The sequence below is a fragment of the Nicrophorus vespilloides genome, unplaced genomic scaffold, assembly GCF_001412225.1.
Source record: "Nicrophorus vespilloides isolate i.1.1-1 unplaced genomic scaffold, Nicve_v1.0, whole genome shotgun sequence".
Lineage (NCBI taxonomy): Eukaryota > Metazoa > Arthropoda > Insecta > Coleoptera > Silphidae > Nicrophorus > Nicrophorus vespilloides.
The window spans coordinates 189360-212952 of NW_017098211.1; the positions used below are offsets into that span (position 1 = coordinate 189360).

Here is a 23593-nt window from a genome sequence, read left to right on the forward strand (position 1 = left end):
AGACAACAGTTATTTTTTTTTGCATCAAGGTAAAAATATATATTAAATTAAGTTATCTAGTGGGCGGATATCTTCAGTCAGTAGCCTACAATTTGAGTCATTTTCAGTTTGGGTCGATGACCAATATATTGTTATACGGATTTACATATCTCTCTAAAAGTAAAAGACGAGAACACTTCTTGATATGATTTATTTATAATCTTGGAATAATTACACTATTTATAATTGCGTTTGACTCATAGTTATTTACGATTAGAAAGAACTTTCCACCTTGTAATTATGTAAATTTTAAAGTATATATAGCTGTTGGCATTAAGTTATATGCAACCACAGTTTCATATGTATGTGAAGCTTGTATATGTTACAAGCATTTTCATTCTTTACTTTCATAACTTTATAATTGTAGCTAAGAGTAGTGTACCTTGTATATTTATATCATGTGGAATATTGCAAACAAAAAGATAACTTTTTAATAATTACATTACGTAAGGCGGAGAGACTGCGGTCAGTAGCTCAATTATATTTGCTTATTTTTAGTATAAATTATTTAAAATTAGGGAAATTATTGTTTTTTAAATAGTTTAAAAACGCAAAAAGACCTATGGTCAATATCCTTTTGAAGTAATTAATATATATTGTTTTATTATTATTGTTGTACATATTTTTTTTTCTGTTGCAATAAATATTATTATTTTTTGGAAATAAATATTTATAAATTATGTTAATTATTAATTTGATAAGTATTATTTTTGAAACGATTTCACACATTGGATGCATTCCTTTAGAATTGAAAATAAATGAAGAGATAAAACATATTTTGTGCACATTCACTTTTCGTTGTGTAGAAAAACAGACAACAATAATTTGAATCGCGTTAACATTTTTATTATATTGTTCTTTATGTATTAAATATAAACATAATAAAATTAAGTTATATAACGTTCATTTTCATTAACTTTTATATCTATTCATTGAAAAAAAACTTATTAATGCATTTAATATCTTGAATTAAATTGGTTCGGTATAAATGAACATATTTTATTATATGTATTTCATTGTGGTTTATTTAATATACGCATGTATCTAGGATCTAGAGTTAGATCTTAGCATTTCGTTTATATTCTAACATGATTTGAAAGATTCAGATTTTTTTTTTGGTATATTATTTAAATGGAACCAAATAATTGTTTCATATTTAAAGCGCATCATGCGGATCCGGAGCCGAGAATTGCTGATCCTTGTGATATATCAAGAATGAAAAGAAAAAATGTATTAGAAAATCTCATAACACTGCATCATTATTGGATTGTTTGGTGCAAAGCTTAAATTTATCCTTTTGTTAATCAATAAGAAATGTTCAAACATGACAAAACTTTATTTTTTTACTTCCAAATCTAATGAATTACGTTCATCAGATAAAGAACAATAAACGAATTCATTCATATTATGAAATATTTCCAGAAACTTATTGTTTTAAGTAATTATAAATTATATTTAAAATTAAATATAATTTTATCTATAAATTTTTATCTTTTATTTATGTATCTTTTTAATCTATTATTGTATGTTCTCAAAACGTATATGAGCAAAATACGCTTTCTTGATTTTCATATTTTATTGTATTCTATTTGTTGAATAAGTCGCAATTTGTAAATATAATTTCTTTGATTTTATTAAAGAATTTTATTTAAGATTTCAAGAAATTCGTCCATCACGAATTTACTCGAAAATTTCATGTATTTAAATTGTTAATGCAGTAATCTTTGAAGGTTGTATTTTAGACTTTTAATCCTTTCACAGTAGATGCATAAATTTTTAATTTTACCTAGAGAATACGTAATAAAGTAATAATAGAAAAATACCTTGCGCGTCCACCAATTGTGATGTATAACTGGATGCATATCAACTTAATGTAGTTGTTTTTAAGAGTGCGCTAATCTACGAAGTAGACTGTACGCCGTCATCTATGTCACAAAATCCGACACGAAGGTCGGGAGTTCGAATTCCCAGAAACATAATGAAAAAATTGAAAATGTTTGAATAGAATCGTAAATCTAAAAAGATGTATACGACAAATCATTCGATCAACGTCTCTCGGTAGAGAATAAATAAATATTAATTTGCTTTGCATATAATCCGCCACTCCCATGAGGATATTTACATTAATAAATTCAATTAAACTCCTCCTGTTTACGTCTACGAAATGTGAACGCACTCGGCCTCTTATTTATTTATACACAGACAACCAGATAAACCATCTCATTATGCTTTACTCTCTGGTACTCGGAATAGCAATAAACTAGAATGATAAAAATCGAAGTGTGAAGCCGGAGACGCGACTTGAATGCTAAAGCAATATTGTCTTTGTTGTCAGAAACAGGATAAAAATGGTGTTTTCGAATCGTTTCGCGAGATTCCGTTAATTGAGAGAAAACCCGTTATATTGATTGGAAAACAAAAGCTAACGTGTATACATTATTACTGCACGATATTGTTTTAAAATTGCGTTATCTGCGTTGAAATGCAAGGACGACGTGATTAATAGTCGTTGCCGAGAATTTCGACTTTTGGTTTCCAGATAACGTTTATTGAGAAGTCAGTTGGTAATACAAACTGCTTCACATTTGTTTCTTTTTATTCTTGTTTCCAGTTGACTAACGGAGATCGTCTAACTTGATGATGATTCACTTTTCTTTGTCGAACGAACGCAATAATCTACCACACAAAGTATTAACCTTTGTTTTCAATGAAATGTTTCATTCTTGAATGTCTGTAACAATATCTATTTTTTATTAGTGTGTATTATGTAAAAATTGCATTATTATATAAAGATAATTGATTGAAAATATATAGTTTATAACTTCATTGAAAATTTATATACGGCGCATAAAATTCACACGATAATTTACAAAAATAATTTTGGGTTGTATTTGAATGGGTGATTTTTACTTTCTATCAAAACGAGACTAGTAGAATGAAACGATTGGAAGAAACTCTTCCGTGTCAAGAAAACTACTTAAAAAATATAAGAAATTAATTGATCTCAAATAAATTTTCTAATTAATATTTTTTTTATTAGTTGTTTATATTTAAATTAATTACATGTTAATATGTATACTTTAAAATAATAATTTTCGTTCTTGATGTTATTTTTAGAACTTAAATCTTTCTAGATACAGAATCTCATAAAATTGACAACAGCGATTAATAATTTAATTATTTTAAGTAATTCACAGAGAAATTCAATAATTCACAGATAAATAGAAACGCAGTAAATCTACTTTTAATCCTCTGTATCAAACATTTATAAATTTGAAAAATAATTGAAAATGGTTATTGAGTGAAAAGAAACTATTGAGAACGTGGTATGCTAAAAATATTAAGTAATTTGTCAATCGCGTACTTATTTATAATGTTTGTTACTTTGGCAAAAGAAATCATAAATTTATCAAGTACTTTGATTGTCAATCGCGTGATTTATAATGTTTATAGGTTTTCTTAACAATTAATATAATACATTAATTTGGCAAACTTTCGTTAATTTACGCATTTACGGCGTTAAAAACAAAAATTAAAATAATTATTTAATTGAATAAGCAAACATTGTATATTAGGGCAGAACTACATTCTAATACAAGTATATTAATATTATATACATACATATTGAAATTTATATGTTAATAATTTAATTTTTGAAACATTGAAAATAAAAATAATTTCTTCTATTTTTTTATTAAGAAAAAAATGTTATTGGTCCTGAAGTATGTTATTAAATAATTAACAAATGAAAAGTGATTTTGGATTTTGTCAATAGGTGGTCTTAGCACATTCTTTTGTTTTGTCAACGTGTTCAAAGCACCTAACCTATATTATTTCTTGTTGTTTGGACTTCCATCTTTTATTTAGTAAAAAAATGTATCAATTAGTTATTAAGTTTTGTTTTTATCCCAATTTAGAAATGGAAGAGGCATTTGAGACATATTTTTTGAAATAATACAATAATTATTTCCGCAGTTTGAATGCATATGCATGTATGCAACAAATAATGTTTACTATTAATTTAAATATGATTCAATTAATTTGTTGAAATTTCATAGATAAAATATCCCTTTGTATATATGTATGTGTTTATTATTAAGTAGATAAATATTTGTTTAAGATTTATAAATAAAAAAAGTCTACAACTTGCAATTCCTTTTCTTAATTCGTCATTTCTATTGTTTCATACTGATTTACGTTATTGCGTGAATTTCATTCTTTGTTCTTCACATATGACGTAGCTTAAGATTGAACAAAAGAAACTGCGCTTGAATTTTGTGTGCATTTATAATTATTGCATTTTTCTAATTCTATTTTTTAATATTATTTTTATCACAGTAAGATATACTAAGTTGTTCATATTTGAAATTGATTCATTTAATCTTTTTTATTAAACAATAAATTGTGAACTTCAAAATATGTAATTGTTTCTTTTTTATACGACTGATGCAATAAACATTATTATTATTATTAAATTATACCGTTAAAACATGAAAGTCTTTGGTTTCCTCAAAATTTAATTATGTTTTTAATGTTAAGTGTTGTAATAAATGTTACTGTTTGTATTAAATTATTAATAATTTGTAAAACTACCCAAAAAATGTACACCTTTAGTAAATTTCTGATATACACAAGGAGTTGAAATATTAAATGAACATTAAATTTTAATCATTGGATTTCCTCTTAAGCTAAAGTAATCATTTTAAAGATTAGCCATTAGTTCAAATCGCAATAAGATTGATAAATAAAGTATTCCTAAAATCTGTGCATTTTTATAGTTAAAAAAACACAAAGAAATGAAAAAGTAGATGTCTCTTCATCTACTTTGTCAAATTTTAATCATTGGATTTCCACTTAAGATAATGTAATAATTTGAAAAATTAGCCATTAGTTCAAATGACAATAAGATTGATAAATATACTTATTTCTAAAATCAGTGCTTTTATTATATTTAAAAAAAATACACAAGGAAATGAAAAAGTATATATCTCTTCATCTACTTTGTCAAATTTTAATCATTGGATTTCCACTTAAGATAAAGTAATCATTTTAAAGATTAGTCATTAGTTCTAATGACAATAAGATTGATAAAAAAAATTAATTCAAAAAGAAATAAAAAAGTAGATGTCTCTTCACCTACTTTGTCAAATTTTAATCATTGGATTTCCTCTTAAGATAAAGTAATAATTTGAAAAATTAGCCATTAGTTCAAATGACAATAAGATTGATAAATATACTTAGTTCTAAAATCAGTGCTTTTATTATAGTTAAAAAAAATACACAAGGAAATCAAAAAGTATATATCTCTTCATATACTTTGTCAAATTTTAATCATTGGATTTCCTCTTAAGATAAATTAATCATTTTAAATATTAGCCATTAGTTCAAATGGTATTAAGATTGATAAATAAACTTATTTCTAAAATCAGTGCTTTTATTATAGTTAAAAAATAAACAAGGAAATGAAAAAGTAGAGTAAGAGATTGTAATCGTTTACCGTACAATGAAATACAAATAGTTTTTTTTTTTAAGAAATTCTACCTCGTAGATGGAAATAACAATGAAACGTCCAATAATTTAAAAACAGGTTAATACCACAATTTTCGTCATCATTTATAATGAAAAGAAAATGTTTACAGCGAACTTTGGTCGTCCGCTCAGCGGCTTACGTTTATTTTCACGCAAGTGTGTGAATTAAAATAGAAACATGCCTCGGTTAAATAACAAAAAAGGAAAAAAAAACTTAAACGTTATGCCATGATACAAATGTAGGCAATTACGAGTCGAGAAAGGTGAATTTGAAAGTACTGGTTTCGCACAGGCACTTTAGCATTTGAATGCTCCGCGATTTGCGTCAAATATTTGTATTCTATTTTTTTGTTGTTGCTCTCCTCTCTTCGCTAGGCGGATCAGATGAAATGGAACTCTCAGTTTTGACCCACATTTCATACATGATACATGGAACGAAATTAGTGTATCCACTTATAATTTGGATTTGCTCTTAATGCACGTTCAACTTCTCTACACGGGTCACATCAAATGCTTTTTTTATAATGTAATTATGCAATCAATTTTCGTAGTTTTTTTTTCTTATTTTAGTTATAGTTAGTGAATGTATTGCAAGTATTATATCGGGTTTTCCCGCGGGGATACTTCCACGTTTCATGCCAGCGATTGCAAAATGAAAAACAATCGTAAATCAAGCAAAATAATCGTAGACTGCTATAAAATTATGGCATCCATGTGGTAACTAAATATCAAGTATACATCGCTACGAGCGTGAATTGAAGTGAGTTTGCTTAGTTCAGATTATTACTTGGAAAATATGAATTATTAATATCCATTCATTTTGTTTACTTATAGAACTGTTGTTGTTTTTGTAATATACAAACACTACCCAGTTAACGTACAAATTATTCCTACGCCAAGATGAATGTACGTTAGTCGGACAATTAATTTTCATATACGTTATGTTAAGTAGACCCCTTGTGTAGTTGAATTATAGTTTAAATATTTTTCATGGGTAGGAAAAATTTAAAGTTAAAATTCTAAAGATTTTTCTTTCAATAAATAAAATGAAAAGTTAAAATCACCTTTTTCAATTAAGTATGTGGGAGTCATATAAAATATAATAACGTATATTATTTGGAAAACAATGCTACAAAAACTTATTAGAACACATTTCAAATAAAAATCTGTTAGAAAATATTTCACCAAAGAAATATATTTATATTTCAGAATTGCAATAAATAATTCTAATTGCTTGTAAACGATTAACTAATACTTCAACTAATTTGGTAATTAGTACTTAAGTACTAATAAATAAAACATAAATAATGAGTTTTAGAAAAAAAACTCTTGAATCTGACTTGAACAGAAGTTAATGGTAAATAGCACAATATATATGTTCCTTACTTCTGACTGATATTACTGCGTTGTACGCTCATACGAATATGTGTACGTTAATTTGGTCAAACCAATTGTCGTTAATGAACAGACTGCGAACAAATTCTATTACAAACACTTTGCGATTATATAGAAAACACTTTATAGTAAATTACTTTGTATATTTATATCATGATGATGATTATGTTCTTAAAGAGAAGTACTTTAATCAGATTGAAGCATACCAGATATGGTATGAGAATGTTTGTGTTGTGTTGATACATTAACATTATACGCAATATTTAGTTTACTACTTTTTATACGTGACATTCATTTATCTCTAACAATGTATACGATTTGTTCATTTTGTTGCAACAAAACAAACTATCAATTAATAAACCCTATTAGTTATGTTTAATTAATGTTTATATTTTACTTTAGTACAGTTATTTTTGGGAACAAGGAATTATTCTGTGGAGAGTGTTTACTTGATAACAAATATATTAAATAAATAAGAGAGGTATGCCGCTATCATCGGAGATAAAATTAGAATGGTTTGGAACACAATATGATTCATTGGCGCATATAATGAATAGAAAATTAGAAGTTACTTACACGACGAAACCGGTGCTGTTGTCGTAATTGTTCTCGTGGTCGGAAAGATCGACCCAGTCATCGCTCTTGTCGCTGCTTCCGCTAAGTTCGCTTCCAGGCTTCGTATCGATGTAGGTATTTAGCACATCTTCAGCCCAGCTCGTGATCGATTGGCCGTAGATGCTGTTGCTCTGTTGATCGCTCACTATGGAACTCCTGTCCCTAATGTAAATGGACTCGTAATTACTCTCGACATCATCGTCTTTCTTGCTATAGATGGACTCGTATATATTCGAATGGCGAGAGTAGTAGGAATTCCTAGAAGGCGGTCGAGGTGGTAGAGGTTCCTGACATCGAGTCGGTATCTTCGGCGCTGGAAGAGTCTCGTAGATGTTCTCCTCCGGTGAGCAAATTTCGTAACCGTCATCGTCTTCGCCGGAGTAAGGCCTCAGCTCCTCGTAAATATCCTGGGGCTTTGATTTCGCTGGTATCGGCGGTTTCGGAGCTTCGCGGACCGGTTTCGCAGCTTCGCGGCATGGTTTCGGCGGAAGCGGCGGCGGCGTCATCTGCTTCGGAGGTTCTACAATATCATAATCGTTGGATATTTCTTCTTCTTTCTCCAGATGCTCCTCCGCGTCCTCCTGATGCACCTTAACATCTTCCTCTTTGAAAACTGCACTCAATTCCTTGACTTTTTTCAGTTGCATCGTCTCGTAACGCGAGTCGCATTTCTTTGGCGGAATCAGTGGAATGTTCACCACCTGCACTATAAAATCTGCCTCTTCAGTCTTCTGCGTTTTCGAGCGTTGCTCGATGATTTTCATTCTCTTCTCCTGATTCTTGATGACCAGATTCTTCACGTCGAACGTCTTCTCCGGCACTTTCGGCTTCGGCACCGCTGATTTCTGCTCGAAAATCGCGATCGTTGCTTTCACATTGTTCTCACTGTTATCACTGTTCTTCTCTGGCAACTTCGGTCCTTCCAAGTAGCTGATCTTGGCGCGCACGCAACCTTTACCATTATCACCCACGTCCAAGTTTATAGTCTTTTTAACACTGCATTTTCTGTTTATAGTACAGTCGTCCGGTTTGATCTTCACGCTCGGTTTTCGCGACACCTTGCTTGCAGCGCTTTCCTTCTTCAGGCTGTTCACCCTCTGCACCACAATACCCCGAGTGTTCATTCTCGGCTCGCTGCTCTCCACCAAGGAATTGTACCTCTTCGCCAGCTCCTGCACTTTGGTCTGCGCAGTCTTCTCTTTGCGGCGATAAATCGAGGCGGTCTTCTTGATCTTGAAGCTTATCTTCTTCGTCGGCGGTTTTCTTTCTACGATTGGCGCACTGATTACGAATGTTGTGGATTCTTCGGGGAAGTTGAGGAAAGCCTTGCGCGACTCCTCCAGGTTCCTCCGGAGTCTGGCTGTGTCGTGCACCGAGTCCCTCTCTTTTGGTATCACGAACAGCTCGGACCTGAACGTTTCTAAGGGCTTTGACCAACTCGGTATCACCGATAACTGAGGTGCAGCCATCCTATAAACAGAAATACACACAATATTATCTTATCTGCTCTTGTTTATACGCTTTTATTAAACTGCAAAATTTATCCGATATCGATTATCGCGCCTACTTTCCAACTCCAACAAAAAGATTGATAACCCCGGGTAAAAAAAATAATATATATGTGAGTATATGCAAATATGCGACTTGTTGGCAACTCAAGCTGATCGCTGTAAATAGCGAATCTTATTTTAATATAATTGCACCATTAAAAACATAATACAGTATATTATATTATAAGTGTATTACAAAAGTGACGCAAGTGTGGTGACAAAATGTTACAACTATGGAATTCTTTGATAATTGAAATGTCAGATTAACCTGGATAACTCTGGTTTATCTAAAAGCTATTTACATTTTACGTATTGTTTTTTTTAATAGTTTTATATGTTATCTCTAAAAGTGTGTAAAATAATACTTTCTCTCATTTTATTTGTGATTAAATCTTAGATATGTCTAACATGGAAGGTTTTCAGACCTTTCATCAAGTATGCTAATTAATATACACAACAAAAAATAGAATTTTCTTTATTTTAAATACTCAAAGAAATATAGAAGTTAGTACCACAATTTACATTAAATGTGCATTAAATTATAAATAAATGAAAAAAAATATATATTTAAATTATGAAACATAAATATTAATCGTTTTTATTCTAATGCAAGTTTTGTTAACCAATCTAATCCTATTCGTTATATTGAAGTATTAAATTTAATGCTATTTTTTAATAGTTATTATTGTTAATAAATGTACTAAACTCAATTATTTTAAAAATGTTTAATATTTATATTTTTATAATTCATGTATGTTTTATAACTAGATAACAATTTGATTTAATATTTTATTATATTAATAAAGGATTTCCGAATAAAAACACCTATGTTTTCGAACATCATTTTGTTTCTCAAATTTGAAAACTATATGTAATTTCATGGTTGTTGTATTGTTGTTATTATTATATTGTTTAAGATTTTATGTATTTTTGTATACGATTTTATGCATTAATTTTATTATTACATTAATTCTTATTATAAACAGTTTTTCGTTTTCGATTTTAGAACGACTTGTGTTCGACAACCGAGGTTGTCTCAGTTTGTGGAAGTCAACTAAAATTATAGAAGTGATCATCCGGTTGTTGCAGTGCGTGGACTCCAGGGACATCTCGACGCGTACCAGAAGTAGCTCATGAAGTGGCGCATCAGACTCAACGAAACCAAATCTAGCCACGTCACTTTCACCCTTAGAAAGGGAACCTGCCACCGGCCACACTAAACAGCAAACAGCAAGCCGACGATGCCAAATACTTGGGCTTGTTCTTGGATCGCCGACTCACGTGGAAGAAGTACATCGCAACTAAAAGGAAGCAACTGGGCATCAAGTTTGCGAAATTGTACTGGCTGATCGGCATAAGATCTCCACTGTCCCTCGACAACAAACTACTTATCTATAAGTTAGTGCTGAAGCCGGTGTGCTTCTGCTTCCAGTCTAAGTTCCTGCGGACCCTGGTTCAAGCCTCCTGGTACGTCACGAACGACACTATACACAATGACCTCCACATGAACACCGTTAAGAGTGAAATCCCCTTGTTCAGTGCCCGTTACCAGAACAGACTGGAAAACCACCTCAACAGTCTCGCGTAATCCCTGCTAGACAATAGTGACACTCCCCACAGACTAAAGAGACACAACACCCTCGATCTCCTCTTTAGAGACTAAATCGAAGTTCGTTTTCTTGTGCTGTCAAATGATTATCTTATAAGTTATTTAGTGTCGTCAAAATTAATTTTTAGTTAAGTTGCTTTTCTTATTGAATTATTTTTTTTAGTTAAATTTATATTTATTTGTTGGAAGGTTTCCGATGGGAAATCGTTCCGCTCCATGCCTATTTTATTTTGTTTTTTCTTTTTTTTTTGTCTTATGGTCAAAAATATTCCACTTATTGTCAAAAATTGGCAGGTTGTGAATGAGAAACCTAATGATGTTTTAAGCGTATTTCGTTAATTGAATTCTATGATAAACCATTCAGTAATTTATATTTTTAGAATATAAACAAATACATACAGGGCAATGCAAAAAAAGAACAGTCTAAAAATAAATATGGATGAACACGTGTTCCGTGTCCTCGGCTTGGGGCGAACTTATTAAAATCCGTTTCGCCATACGGAGTTCAATTTCGCATTCTGATCGCGTCTAAAAACACACCTCGATCCGCGGTGTGTGTTTATTGTTGCAAATGGGTAGGTTGGCATACGTAATTCTTGTACGGATCCGACGTTAAAAGGATATACCAAATTACACAAATCCTTAAACCAAATACACCGAGAACTGGGTCATATACATGTTGTAATTGTCATTGATTAATCACAACTTAGCAAACATTCAATCAAATGCGTGATATGGAAGACTAATTGGAATACCTGCATATAGTTCGGGTAATAGGTTCCGCCAATATCTTGCACTATTTGATTAGTCCTGTAATCGAGGACTTTGAAGCAGCGCAAAAAGAGTCTTGACGAGAGGCAGAATTAAAGATTACTTATTTATAAAAATAAATTTGATGAACTAATTTTTTATAATTAATTTTTATTTTTATCAATTAAGATATTGATTGTTTTGCAAAATATGCAGACGTAAATTAAAATTTTATGTATAAATATATAAAAAATATCTTAATTGATACAACAAAACATAAAAACGCAAATTAAAAAGAAATTGTTTGCCACACAATTTATTTTTCAATTAAAAATACCAAAAAATGAATTGTATTTTACATTGAACATAAAATAGTTTAAATATAAAAAAAACTTAAATTAATTGGTCTTTCAATACAGAATTTAGCATGAGAATAATAATGCACAAACAACAAAATATACAGATATAAATATAAAAAATTATGACGAAAAATTCAAATTAAGACGAGAATAGTTATGCAAAATATTGGAGATCAAATATCTTTGATATATTCAGCATATGCACGATTCTCATAATAAAATTCCACAATGTTGTGCGTAAATTGGGAAAGAACGAGTTACGAAATGAAGCGCAAATACACGGCTTTCAAGTGTCTTCACATACGATAATTAATTATCGTTCTTTCGTTTACCTCGCACGCTCTTCTATCTCGACATGCGTGCAGGCTTTCTACAGATCCCAGTGTCGTTTTCGTTTCTTTCACCAATTAACAAAGAGTCCTCCTCTTCGCATAATGAAAATATACCTACGTTATTGAACATATAATCGTTTCGGTCTCAGTATATCTGACGGTTACGCAAGAAATTGCAATTGTTGTAGACACGGCCTTTCTTTCGTTGCTTCCCGCGATCACCTTTTTAATTATCGCGCGCGTTTAATTATTTCAACAGAAAGCTATTATATCGACAATTACGCTCGATTACTGGACGTATTTAGTTGTAAAATTTTGCTATCAGATTTGCTTAATTGCTGTTGCAGAAACCTACTATTATTCACCAATGGAAGTATACTTAAGGTCGACAGGTATAATATATGTGTATAAAATACTTATACGGTACGAAAGAACAGGTGTGAACATAAAGAGATAAAGATAACCAATCTTAAATGTAGATGTAGTTGTGAATGTGAACAATCACCCGGAAATCTGATTTGATTTTTTTTTTATTTAAAAACAAACAGTAGCAAGTACCAAATTAGATTGTTTACTATATAAATATTTTGGATAATTCAATTAAATAACTACTTACAACTTCTTGATAACTTAATATTTGAAGAGTATCAAACTTTGACTAATGTAGTAGACCCTCGATTCTTTAACAATTCGAACCAAACAAATAATATACAGCGCGACATCGGTTCTCGAACAATTCATTAACCAAATTACTAATTCACAGTCGACCCTCTGTTTATGATCAATTCTATAACCAACTTATTTACAGTGCACCCTCGTTTCTCGAACAATTCAATAACCGAACAACTAACTTCTCAAATACGGTGGAAGAGTACATATAATGTAAACAGACAAAGTAAAGTTTAATATTCGTCAATATTTTATCTATTTATTATATTTACTTTATGTTTTTTTTGCATTTATACGTAATTATTATGTTGATTGAGATTTTATGTATTTAATCATATAATATTCAAGGATGGATTATACAACTTTATATTGATCCCTTATATAGAATATAGTTTCGGTTTTCGAACAGCCTTCGGCATATTATTTGCTCACTCAACTATTATTATGTGACTAAAGGAATTTCTCATATACTCCCATTTATCAATCTCTGCGATTTTTTATCAAATTTAACTTCGTAACTACAACTAAAGCAATAATATTTATTATTAATTTTGTTTCAAAATGAATGGTATATTAAAACACAAATTTTCAAGGAATAAATTGCGTAAGCTATCAAATTTCGTGTCAAAAAAAATTATAAATTAACAAATTTTTAAATGCAATATAAAATCTTCAGTTTCGTGCCATTTCATGTTCTTTTAATTGTTTAAATTTTATAGAGTTAACAATTTTTTTTACAAATAAGTTTCTTAAGATTATAATAAAATGATTATAAAGAAATGCGTTCTGAAATTAGACATATGTTTAATATTATATTAATATAATTTTATGATTCTGATTAGTAGTAAACATACCATTTAATGTTAATTTAGCTTAAGAACAATTATTGGAAACGACCCTGTTTTTCCTTCATATAAACTAATATAATTAACAAAAACAAACAAAATATTTTTTTATTAGCTAAGAATGTTCTTCGCTTCTTCTCATCTAGTCATAAAAATAGAATTAAAACAAAAATTAATTCAATTTATTACAATATTTTCTTATATTTGTCTAATTACAAATAAATAATTTTAATTTTATTTAGATTTTTTTCTGCTCAAAAAAGTATTAATATACTGAATATTTTCAATAATCGGCTAATGTATTGTTATTATTAAAACAATTACATACTTTACGCAGAAATATAACAATCTCCTCAAATGTCATCACTTCCAAATGCGATTTCATGCAATTTCCGGTGCTATCATTATTTAACCTTGCAGACATATTTTTAAATTTCTTTGTTTCTTTATCAAAATGATTCCTCTTTTCTTTATCTTTATTTCCGTTACAACATTTATTAATTCTATCATTTTTATATTAAATTTGTTTACAAGCACTTACAATTATAATCTTAAGTTAGATAACTTATTTAAATAATTTTATGTTTTATTTAAACAGAATTAACAGAATAATATTATTGAATATGTAATAGTTTTTATGTTAATTGAGATATTATGTATTTAATCATATGATATTCAAGGATGGTTTATACAACTTTTCATTGATCCCTTATATAGAATATAGTTTCAGTTTTCGAACAGCCTTCAGCATATTATTTGCTCACTCAACTATTATTATGTGATTAAAGGAATTTCTCATATTCTCTCATTCAGTTCCCAAACTTTAAATATTTTGTGTAAAAATTATACACAATTGGTACATGTACAACATAGTTTGAATAAAAATGATTGTTTATAATATTCTTTCTAAATATTTCTTTATTCACAATCTTTAATATTAACGTAAAATTGATTTAGAAACTAAATACCTTGCTTTACGTGAATATCATAAAAAAACTGGTATTATATTATTTATAATAACTTCTAGATTGATTATGTTTAAAAAAAATCATTGAAATGTTTCATAGTTTAAACAATTTTGATAAACAGCTCACGGATATGTTGCTTCTTTCAGACAATAAATCGAAATTCCTTTCGCAGAATTTACCGTACAGTTGTGAAACCAAGGTTACTCGTGTTTGCGCATCTTTCTTTATGCAGAAGGCTACACGTATTGCGGCAAATGTAATTGTATCTTTATTTGCTTTCATGCGCGATGCTCCATAGTGCAATGCATTGTGGTAGTTTCATACTTTACTTAGCATGATGACATATGTAATTCAACACGGATGTAAAGGTATTATATTGTTAGTTGCTCTTATCATCGCACAGTTAAAAATAATACCATCTTAAAAGTAGATTCAAAATCATATGAAATCATGCTCATCTTATTGAGACGAAGTTTTACCGTATTTATATGAGGAAATTTATTGGAATTTCCCCCTCCTGTTAACATAATTGATTCCATACACGTTTGTAATGTTATAAAGAGTATTTCCCTCTAATTTATTAAATGCATCTTGAACACATTCAATCAATTCATCGATTATGTTTGGAGAAGCTTCATGTTGTAGTGATAGAATGGAGTTAAAAAAACCCAAATCGTAGTAGTGGTTGTGACTTAAATTGAATATTCCAACCATCAGTAGAACCGTGTTCTAATTTTGCTTTGTTCTTCATATGTTGTAATAGTTATTACAAGATACCATGACTTTGTTCATTAGTCATTTGCTTCGATTTGGCATATCTTCTTTGTGAATTCACATTATTTGGGTTAAAATTTTATATTTTGACATTACAACGGTAACTATTATATTTTTCTTAAATAAACTAATTTTTGGTCTTCATATTTCAACTTAACTCAACACCTACGACTGTCAAATATGTTAGGTTATTTAGCTATCAATGTAAACAATAACAATATATATATGTGTATTGACAGTTGATTTCGAAACTCCATATTTTCTAAGATTTTCTTTCAAATGTATATTATTTTCGGACAGAGGGAGTAATAATAATTATTATTATTACAAAATTGATTGGTACTTTCTACTTAAGATCCTTCTTCTATAGACCTTCTTTCTGCCTTTTTAGTACATTTGATAGATTTCATGTTTGTTGCTGGAATCGGGAAATCGGGAAATCTCGGGATTTTCGAAGAAATTTTATTTTTTTTAACGCGTTTCCATTCTGTCCATCTCGACTTGTCAATACTAATTTGTATATTCTTTTCAGAGTACAGCAATACCTTGTATAGTACGGCTTCGATCAAATGTTTAGCCATAGGGATTATTTCGTTTGTTGACGCAAGCCTTAATAAACATTCACTAGTAGATGGGGAAATTTCATCATTCACTTCTACTAAATCACTAGGTTCCGATTTTGTACCATGACAAAAATACTGGTGAACAAAAATTTTGCAAATTTATCGATAAGATTCGGTCATCAGTTTTTTTTTCATATTTTTAGTATCCTCATTGCTAATATTCCGTTCCTAATAATCTCGAGATTATATATAAAAAATATCTAATTTCCAGGAATTTTGATCCCGAGATATGCCGGGAAGAACTCACTTCTGTATAGACAGACACTTTTATAATAACAAATATATTTTTGAAATAATTTATGAGGAAATTATTATAATCATTAGATTTTCCTCTATTTTTTTAGTATTTACATATGGGTGTTTTATAAATTATATTTGAAAATTGTTATTGAATTATAGACGATTGTGTAATTAATTATGAAAATATAAAATTAAATTTAGTAATTTAAGCTTTATTTATAAAAAATCTAAAGTATCAAAAAAAAAAACCTGACTTCGTTCTTTTTTTATTTATGAAGCATCGACAGCTTAGGTCATTAGCCTTTATCACAATCACAAAGGGCTCATACAAAATAATGCAGCAACTAAGTTAAAATAAATAAATTAAATTGGTTAGATAAAATAGATAAAAGTGACTTTGTTATTTTGGATTTAATTATTGGCAAACTGGTGACTTCAAGATTTGAGGTTCAATTGTACAAATATATAGTTATTAGTAATTGATTGATCTGTACTCTAAATTATTAGTTTATTATTAGCAGTACATTTAAATTTAAAAAAGTGTATATAGCTATTTGAAACCGGACTAATCGAGGATTTTAAATATAACAGCGCAAAAAGAAAACGTTAATTTATGTATAAAATTATATTTTTTGTAATCAGGACTGATTGCTGTATAAAAAGCTTGATGTATTTTGGTTATTGACCTTTTTATACATATTTTTTACTGTAAAAAAATCGTAGAAACAGCAATGTTAACATGTGTACCAACTTAAATAATGTGAGACACTATTCGAGTTGTAAACACATCACGTATAAATCACGTTTGATTATCCAAATTACTTATAAAATCGCGTGTATTGAATACAGTCGAATTGAATTGAAGAAATGTAAAAAAAAATAGTGAAAGAAATATTTGTAAATTAGCCTTGAGAAAACCACTTCACAATATGTGAATTGTCCAATGCAAGAATTGTAGATAAAACCTATGTATTATTCTATCATACGTTGATGATGACTAGAACATAATTTTTGAATGAATCTTAATCTCGGCGACAACAATTAGTGAACGTCATTCATGCAACTAGAATGTAATCTGTTTTTTCTCTCTAAAAACCTTGAGAAAGATATTATTCCAACCACAAAAAAATGTACAGTAACATTACGTTTCTCAAAACTAGAAGTGGAAAGACACAGTTTACTGACCTCCGAGTACCGCGCCCGCAAAAATTTCAGTATTCCGATTTTAACTGGCAGTTAAAAAGAAAAATGCGATCGCCGAAACGACTCGTCTTACCTCATTGTTATTATCATCGCCGACAACTTTGAATTGAATTCTTCGGTGTGGTAATAATAATACACTCCCATACAAAAGAAATAAAAACATACACATAGCTAGAGAAACGAATTGTTTGTTGTGACACAATTCACTTGACATCAATCAAGAAGCCGCACGAAATAGTTGTACCCGTAATTGCGAAGTTATTCAATAGACTGAAAATGTAATGGATTTTTGCGGTAATAGCGAAAATAAATGAAATGTATAGTTTAAACGATTTGGTGAAAGAAATAGATTTGATTCGATTCGTTCGAAAATCAACTTTTCTTTTCTGAATATTGCCGAGAATCGACTTCCATAATAGAAACTGCATTCTTTGCGATCTCGCAATGATTGTAATCATTTACAGAATGTGATGCAATACTTTATTTGTGATTATATAACGTACATGTGTAAAGAAATTACGTTAATAATAAATCATATTTAATGAATTGGATATCATTAATAATGAATTACTAACTAACTATAATTATTATGTTGAATGTACATTTTGTAGATAATTGTTCTTTTAATAATTAGATAGCAATGGCTTATAAATCATCAATTAATTCAATATCCGGGTTAAACGTTGCTTAACTACTGTAAACTTAACTTATTTTATTTAGTGAAATAATAAAATATACTATAATGTTATTTTATCAAAAATATTGGTGACAACTTTTTTTTTTATTGAAATCAATTGTGACTTTATTAGAATTTTTACATTGTTATATGACTTTTTAAATAAACTCTAAGTATTTGAAAATAATGATAATAAAAATACTGTTATTTGTTTTTTTTTGTAATTGTAATTATGTATAGAATTTACAAATTATCGGATTCAATGACGTATCTGCTACTAATAGTTTATTTAATTATATAATAAAAAATAACAGTTATGATTGGTCATACGTAATCGTTTGATTATTTGTCTGACATAAATATATATAAAAGAAATTTTGTAAGAAATTATGTAACGTAGTCAGATGTTTTAGTCATAAAATTGACAAATTAATTAATTATATTGTTATTGTGTATATTTTTTTCTTAGGTATATTCCTCAGCCATAATCAGAAAAATAAATAAAAGTTAAATAATACTCCCTCTGTCTGAAAATATGATATGCATTTGACAGAAAATCTTAGATTATCTATAGTTTCGAAAGCAACTGGTAATACCCATTATATTGATATTGTCTACATTGATAGCTAAATTACTTATCATATTTGACAGTTGTTGATTTTGAAGACCAAAAATTAGTTTTTTAAGAATTGTAATTTAAAAATGGGAAATTTTAATATTAATAACGTGAATACATGGAAGAGATACTACAGTATATGAAGAACAAATAAACATTAGAACACTGATGGTTGGAATATTCCATTTAAGTCACAACTACTACCGATTTATACGTTCTCGATTTTTTTTTTAACTCTATTCGGACAGAGTGAGTATATAAATATGTATTTCAATTATTTTTTAAATTTGGAAATATTGGATTTGATTAGTTTGTTTTGAAATGATTTATGTGTTAATAAAATGTATATTTGAATACCTTTTTCTACTTATTAGAAAACTAAAATAAATTGTTAAGCAACAAATTATATAAATTGTTCATAAATAATAATAATATTTATTAGTTACAATGCAACCAAAGGGCTATCGACCTGTGTCTTTCCGCCCAATGTTCATAAATAAAAAATGGTTAAAGTTAGTTTAGTTCAGAAAAAAATGTGTCATTATAATTAATTGTAATATTAAGTATTGAAATATTTATTTGCATTTAGCATGATTTTCTTCCACGTAATCTTTTTTTTTACATAAATGATTTATATAATGAAGATTTGATTATAATCAAGAAATGCAATCACATTTAATTTTCGTATTATTTTGATATGTTTACATTTGTTCTGTAATTAAATACAATATATTAATAATTAAAAATATACTACAGTCATAACAGGAAGACAAATATATAGCTTTATCTGTAATAAAAAAAATGCAATTTATATTTGCTATAATTATCATTGATATAAAAATGCTTATTCCTTGCTATATTATCTGACACCGACATTAAAAACAAAATATTCAATGGTTTAAATCAGCGTTCTTCAATCTTTTTACACCTGCGGACTGGCAAAAATATGAAAAATATTTAACGAAATGGCAGAAATAAGAGAATTATTTCGGACCGGTTGACGGTTCATATAGAAATCAAAATCAATATAGATAGTAAAAACTAAATAGAGTTGATCCCGCTTAATCGGAACTAGTACATTTTGTCCCGATTAAGCGGCTGGCCCAATTATCCGAAGTTCCGCAAAAATTATGGGATTCTTGTTTTTTTATATTTTATTTAATAAATTGCACAAAATAAAACAAGTCACAAAACGTATAATGCAAACATATTAAATTACTAAATAATAGAAAATGATATCATTTCTGGAACAAATATGTATCAGGCGCGGTACGTCCATCGATGCGGCTCAAGCACAGCATCCATGCGCGCATACACAACACCCATGGATCCTGTGGTTGCGCCGCATCCATGGATCGGCAACACGGGGATTTATAAACTATTACTGTCCCGATTAAACGATCTATTGTCCTGAAAAAGCGGAGTAAATCTATGTTATTTCCTTATTTTTGTGTCCGTTCTATAGGATTTATCCCTAATAAGCTGTTCCGATTAACCGGTGTCCTAATTGACTGTAATTTAATGTTGACGCGGACCGATAAGAAATTGATGCAGACTAGCACCTGTCCGAGTTGCACCACGAATTGAAAACCACTTATTTAAACTGCTTACTCTTATAAATTATGAAAATTTTTACTTTCTGCAACTTCAGAAAAAATCAGATGTTTCTAACATTTTTTATCTATTTTAGAATTTTTAAGTAGGACTTACTTATTTAATTTTAATACTTATTTCATAATAAATGATTTCACTACGTTTTATTATCTGTGTGGCATTGAATTATTGGGTTATTCATATTGATTGTTAAATGAAACCGTGTCATACCATCATATTTTTATATTTGTTCTCAAATATACTAAATATTTAGTCTGCACTCTTGATAACAAGTCATGTGGTTTTATGACAATATTTAAATAAATCATATTTTATTGAAATTAAAAAGTAACATCAGATAATACAAAAATCTCATAAAAGTAATCTTTTTTTGTTATTATTACAAATAACAGCAATATGACACAGTACGGCTTCGATGAGATTCACTATAGCTTGGTTTGAAACAAACTACATTTTAATTGACAAAATAAATTCTTAAAATAACTTTATTTTTATGTGGTTAAAAACCCTGTTTCAAACAGTGGATAGCTGTATTTAATTTAGATAGAAATTAACTAATAAATTTAAATATTTTTTTTAATATAAAAATATGACTTTCATTTTTAATAATTGAGGTAAAACTATAGATCTTTCTGCCAATTACTTCTGTTATATAATTTGAATTTGATTATATTGAATAGTTATATGCTAGGATAGCCAGAATATTTCAAACCATTTTTACACAGGTTGTATAAAAATATGTTATTCAAAATAATATGAATTTGAATTTAGTTAATGCTAAAATTTTCACTTAAACGTTGAAATGAATGTTCTAAATATAAAATAAAACAAATTCTGATAAAAGAAATGCTATCATTGCATATTTTAGAAAGGACTTAAAAAAATATTTCTTATATTATATTATTAAAAATTTGAATTTTTAGTGCATATTATTATTATTTCGCCCTAGGGCGTTCATTGGCCGATGGATAAGAACTTGCGTAGGATGTGGGCCGTTCCCAGCAGTGCGATCTTAGACTAGATTAGATCTTATTATTATTATAGACCAATACTAATAATATTAATCAAAATTTAATACAAGTCTGCAATTGAAATAAATGAAGGTGGTTGAATATAAATATAAATATTTATAAAAAAAAATCAGCAGTGTTTTTGCAAAACAAAAGGTTAACTCGTTTATTTTGGAAGTGCTGTAGACGTGCATAGAATTTTTTATTGTTTACTGTATGGCTTAATGATGGTTATTAAATATTTTATAATATGTTCAAAGCCTTAAATGGATACATTACCTTATACAAGTTCGTTCCTTAAAAAATAAATAACTATGTTAAATTATTTTCATGGAAAAATGAGAATTAATTATTTATTGTTTATTGATTGTTTTGCTCAAAGTCTAAATTATTTCTACCCGAATTTAATTAATTATATGTTTTAGATTTAAATGGTTTTAATAATAAAATTGATTGCAAAAATAAATTACAAAATAAAACTCAATACAATAATAAAATTAATTAAAGGGGGCAAAAAGAACTCTGGCCAATAGCCCTTTGTAGCAGATCAATTGTTTTTTTTTTATTTTCTTGTTATATTATGTATTTTTTTTAGTATGTGGTATAATTTGTTACAATAAATGTTATTATTATTTTAAAAGTCGACAGATGCAAAGTGGTATTGATCATAGGTATTTCTATCCAAGATTTTAATAAAATCTATATTCTCTAAGAGTGCTCACAATTTCTTTTGAAAAACTAACTATTAATCATTATTCCTTTTAGTTGACAATGAATTTCTAAATGTTAATCATATTTTTTTTTTCATAAAAAATGTTGGCTCATCCGATATTATTCATATCTTTTTTAATTGAACATTAAAACTATAAATTGATACGATTTTAACGTAATAATAATTTCACGTTATATTTAGGGAATTACAACCACAATGGAAATTTTCTAATGCGCGTAAAAATAATTCCGCAATGAATATAATGGTTTTTCTAACCACAAAATAATTCTAGTAATTATCATCAAATAGTGACATTTTAATAAAGAACTAAAATAAAAAATATGGGTACACGTCAATTACACAGTACAGCCGTGGTTCCCACTTTTTTTTTTATGTATAAGCTTTTCTAAAATTCTTATGTCCCCTATGTAACATATACATAATATACCATTAGATTTAACTCTAAGCGTGTCCATTTTTCAATTACCCCCTTAACAATCAAATTGCCCCCCCCCCACTTGAGTGGGTACTGGGACCCCAGGTTGAGAAATACTGGTGTAGACAAAACTTTTAGAAATTGTAGTCGATTTTATTGTGTTCATGTCTAATACTGAAAATATTGTTCAGTATAGTATTAGTAATAATAATTTAGCCCCAATTTTTAAGTTTCAAAAAATTAGTACCCGAAGAACGCCATCTGTCATAGTGGAAGAAAGTACTTTGTTTTTTTTTTAATATTTACGGATTTTCTTAATTTAGGTGAGATTCGTCACCTTTGTATAAACTTTTCGAAATTGTTATTTGTTAGTTGAAGTAAAAATAAATAATATCTCATGCCCAAGGTTCCGCATTATCTCCGTTATTATATAATATTGTCACGACGCCCACATTCGTAATGACCTTATCCCAAATATTGGCTCATGTTTAATTCAATTCGCAGACAACACCGCTATTATTAATCGGGACAAATCACATGTACATTTATCAATATATGACTTCAATGTCTCATTACTCGTTCTAAATGTTAATTAATCTGCGTCGAAATAAAAATTATTATTTTTGTACCACTCCTATAGAATTTAAATATAATGTAATAAGACGCAATGGAATAATTACTTTATTTGTTGAATGTGTGTAAAACTAATAAATATCTCGTATAGTTTGCTTACATCACTATAAAAAAGTCAAAAATTAGTAATTATTCGTAGTTTATTCACAAAGGGTCCACTTTATTTTTTATATATATTTAGTTGCTCAATTAGTTTAGTTTCAGGGTATTTCAAAAAGGATGTCGCAAAATAATAGAGACTTTTCCTTTATTTATTTTAATTGTTTTAAATAAATACGTATACTAAATACTTTGTCAATTATCTTGTAACTCATAGAACTAATAATTGAAAAATAAAGAAGTATATTTTTTTTTTAATTTTTTTCCGACCATCAAGACTAACAAGATTATACAGGG

The 23593-nt window shown here is 28.6% G+C and overlaps 1 protein-coding gene across 1 annotated transcript in view; it reads right to left on the reverse strand.

Annotated features, from left to right (window-relative positions):
* The window catches only part of LOC108561925, a 74651-nt gene that overhangs the window by 22173 nt on the left and 28885 nt on the right, over window positions 1-23593 (reverse strand). The window contains exon 3 of the mRNA XM_017920074.1: window positions 7540-9048. Coding sequence (XP_017775563.1) covers window positions 7540-9048 — 1509 coding nt within the window. The remainder of the gene's footprint in view (window positions 1-7539; window positions 9049-23593) is intronic.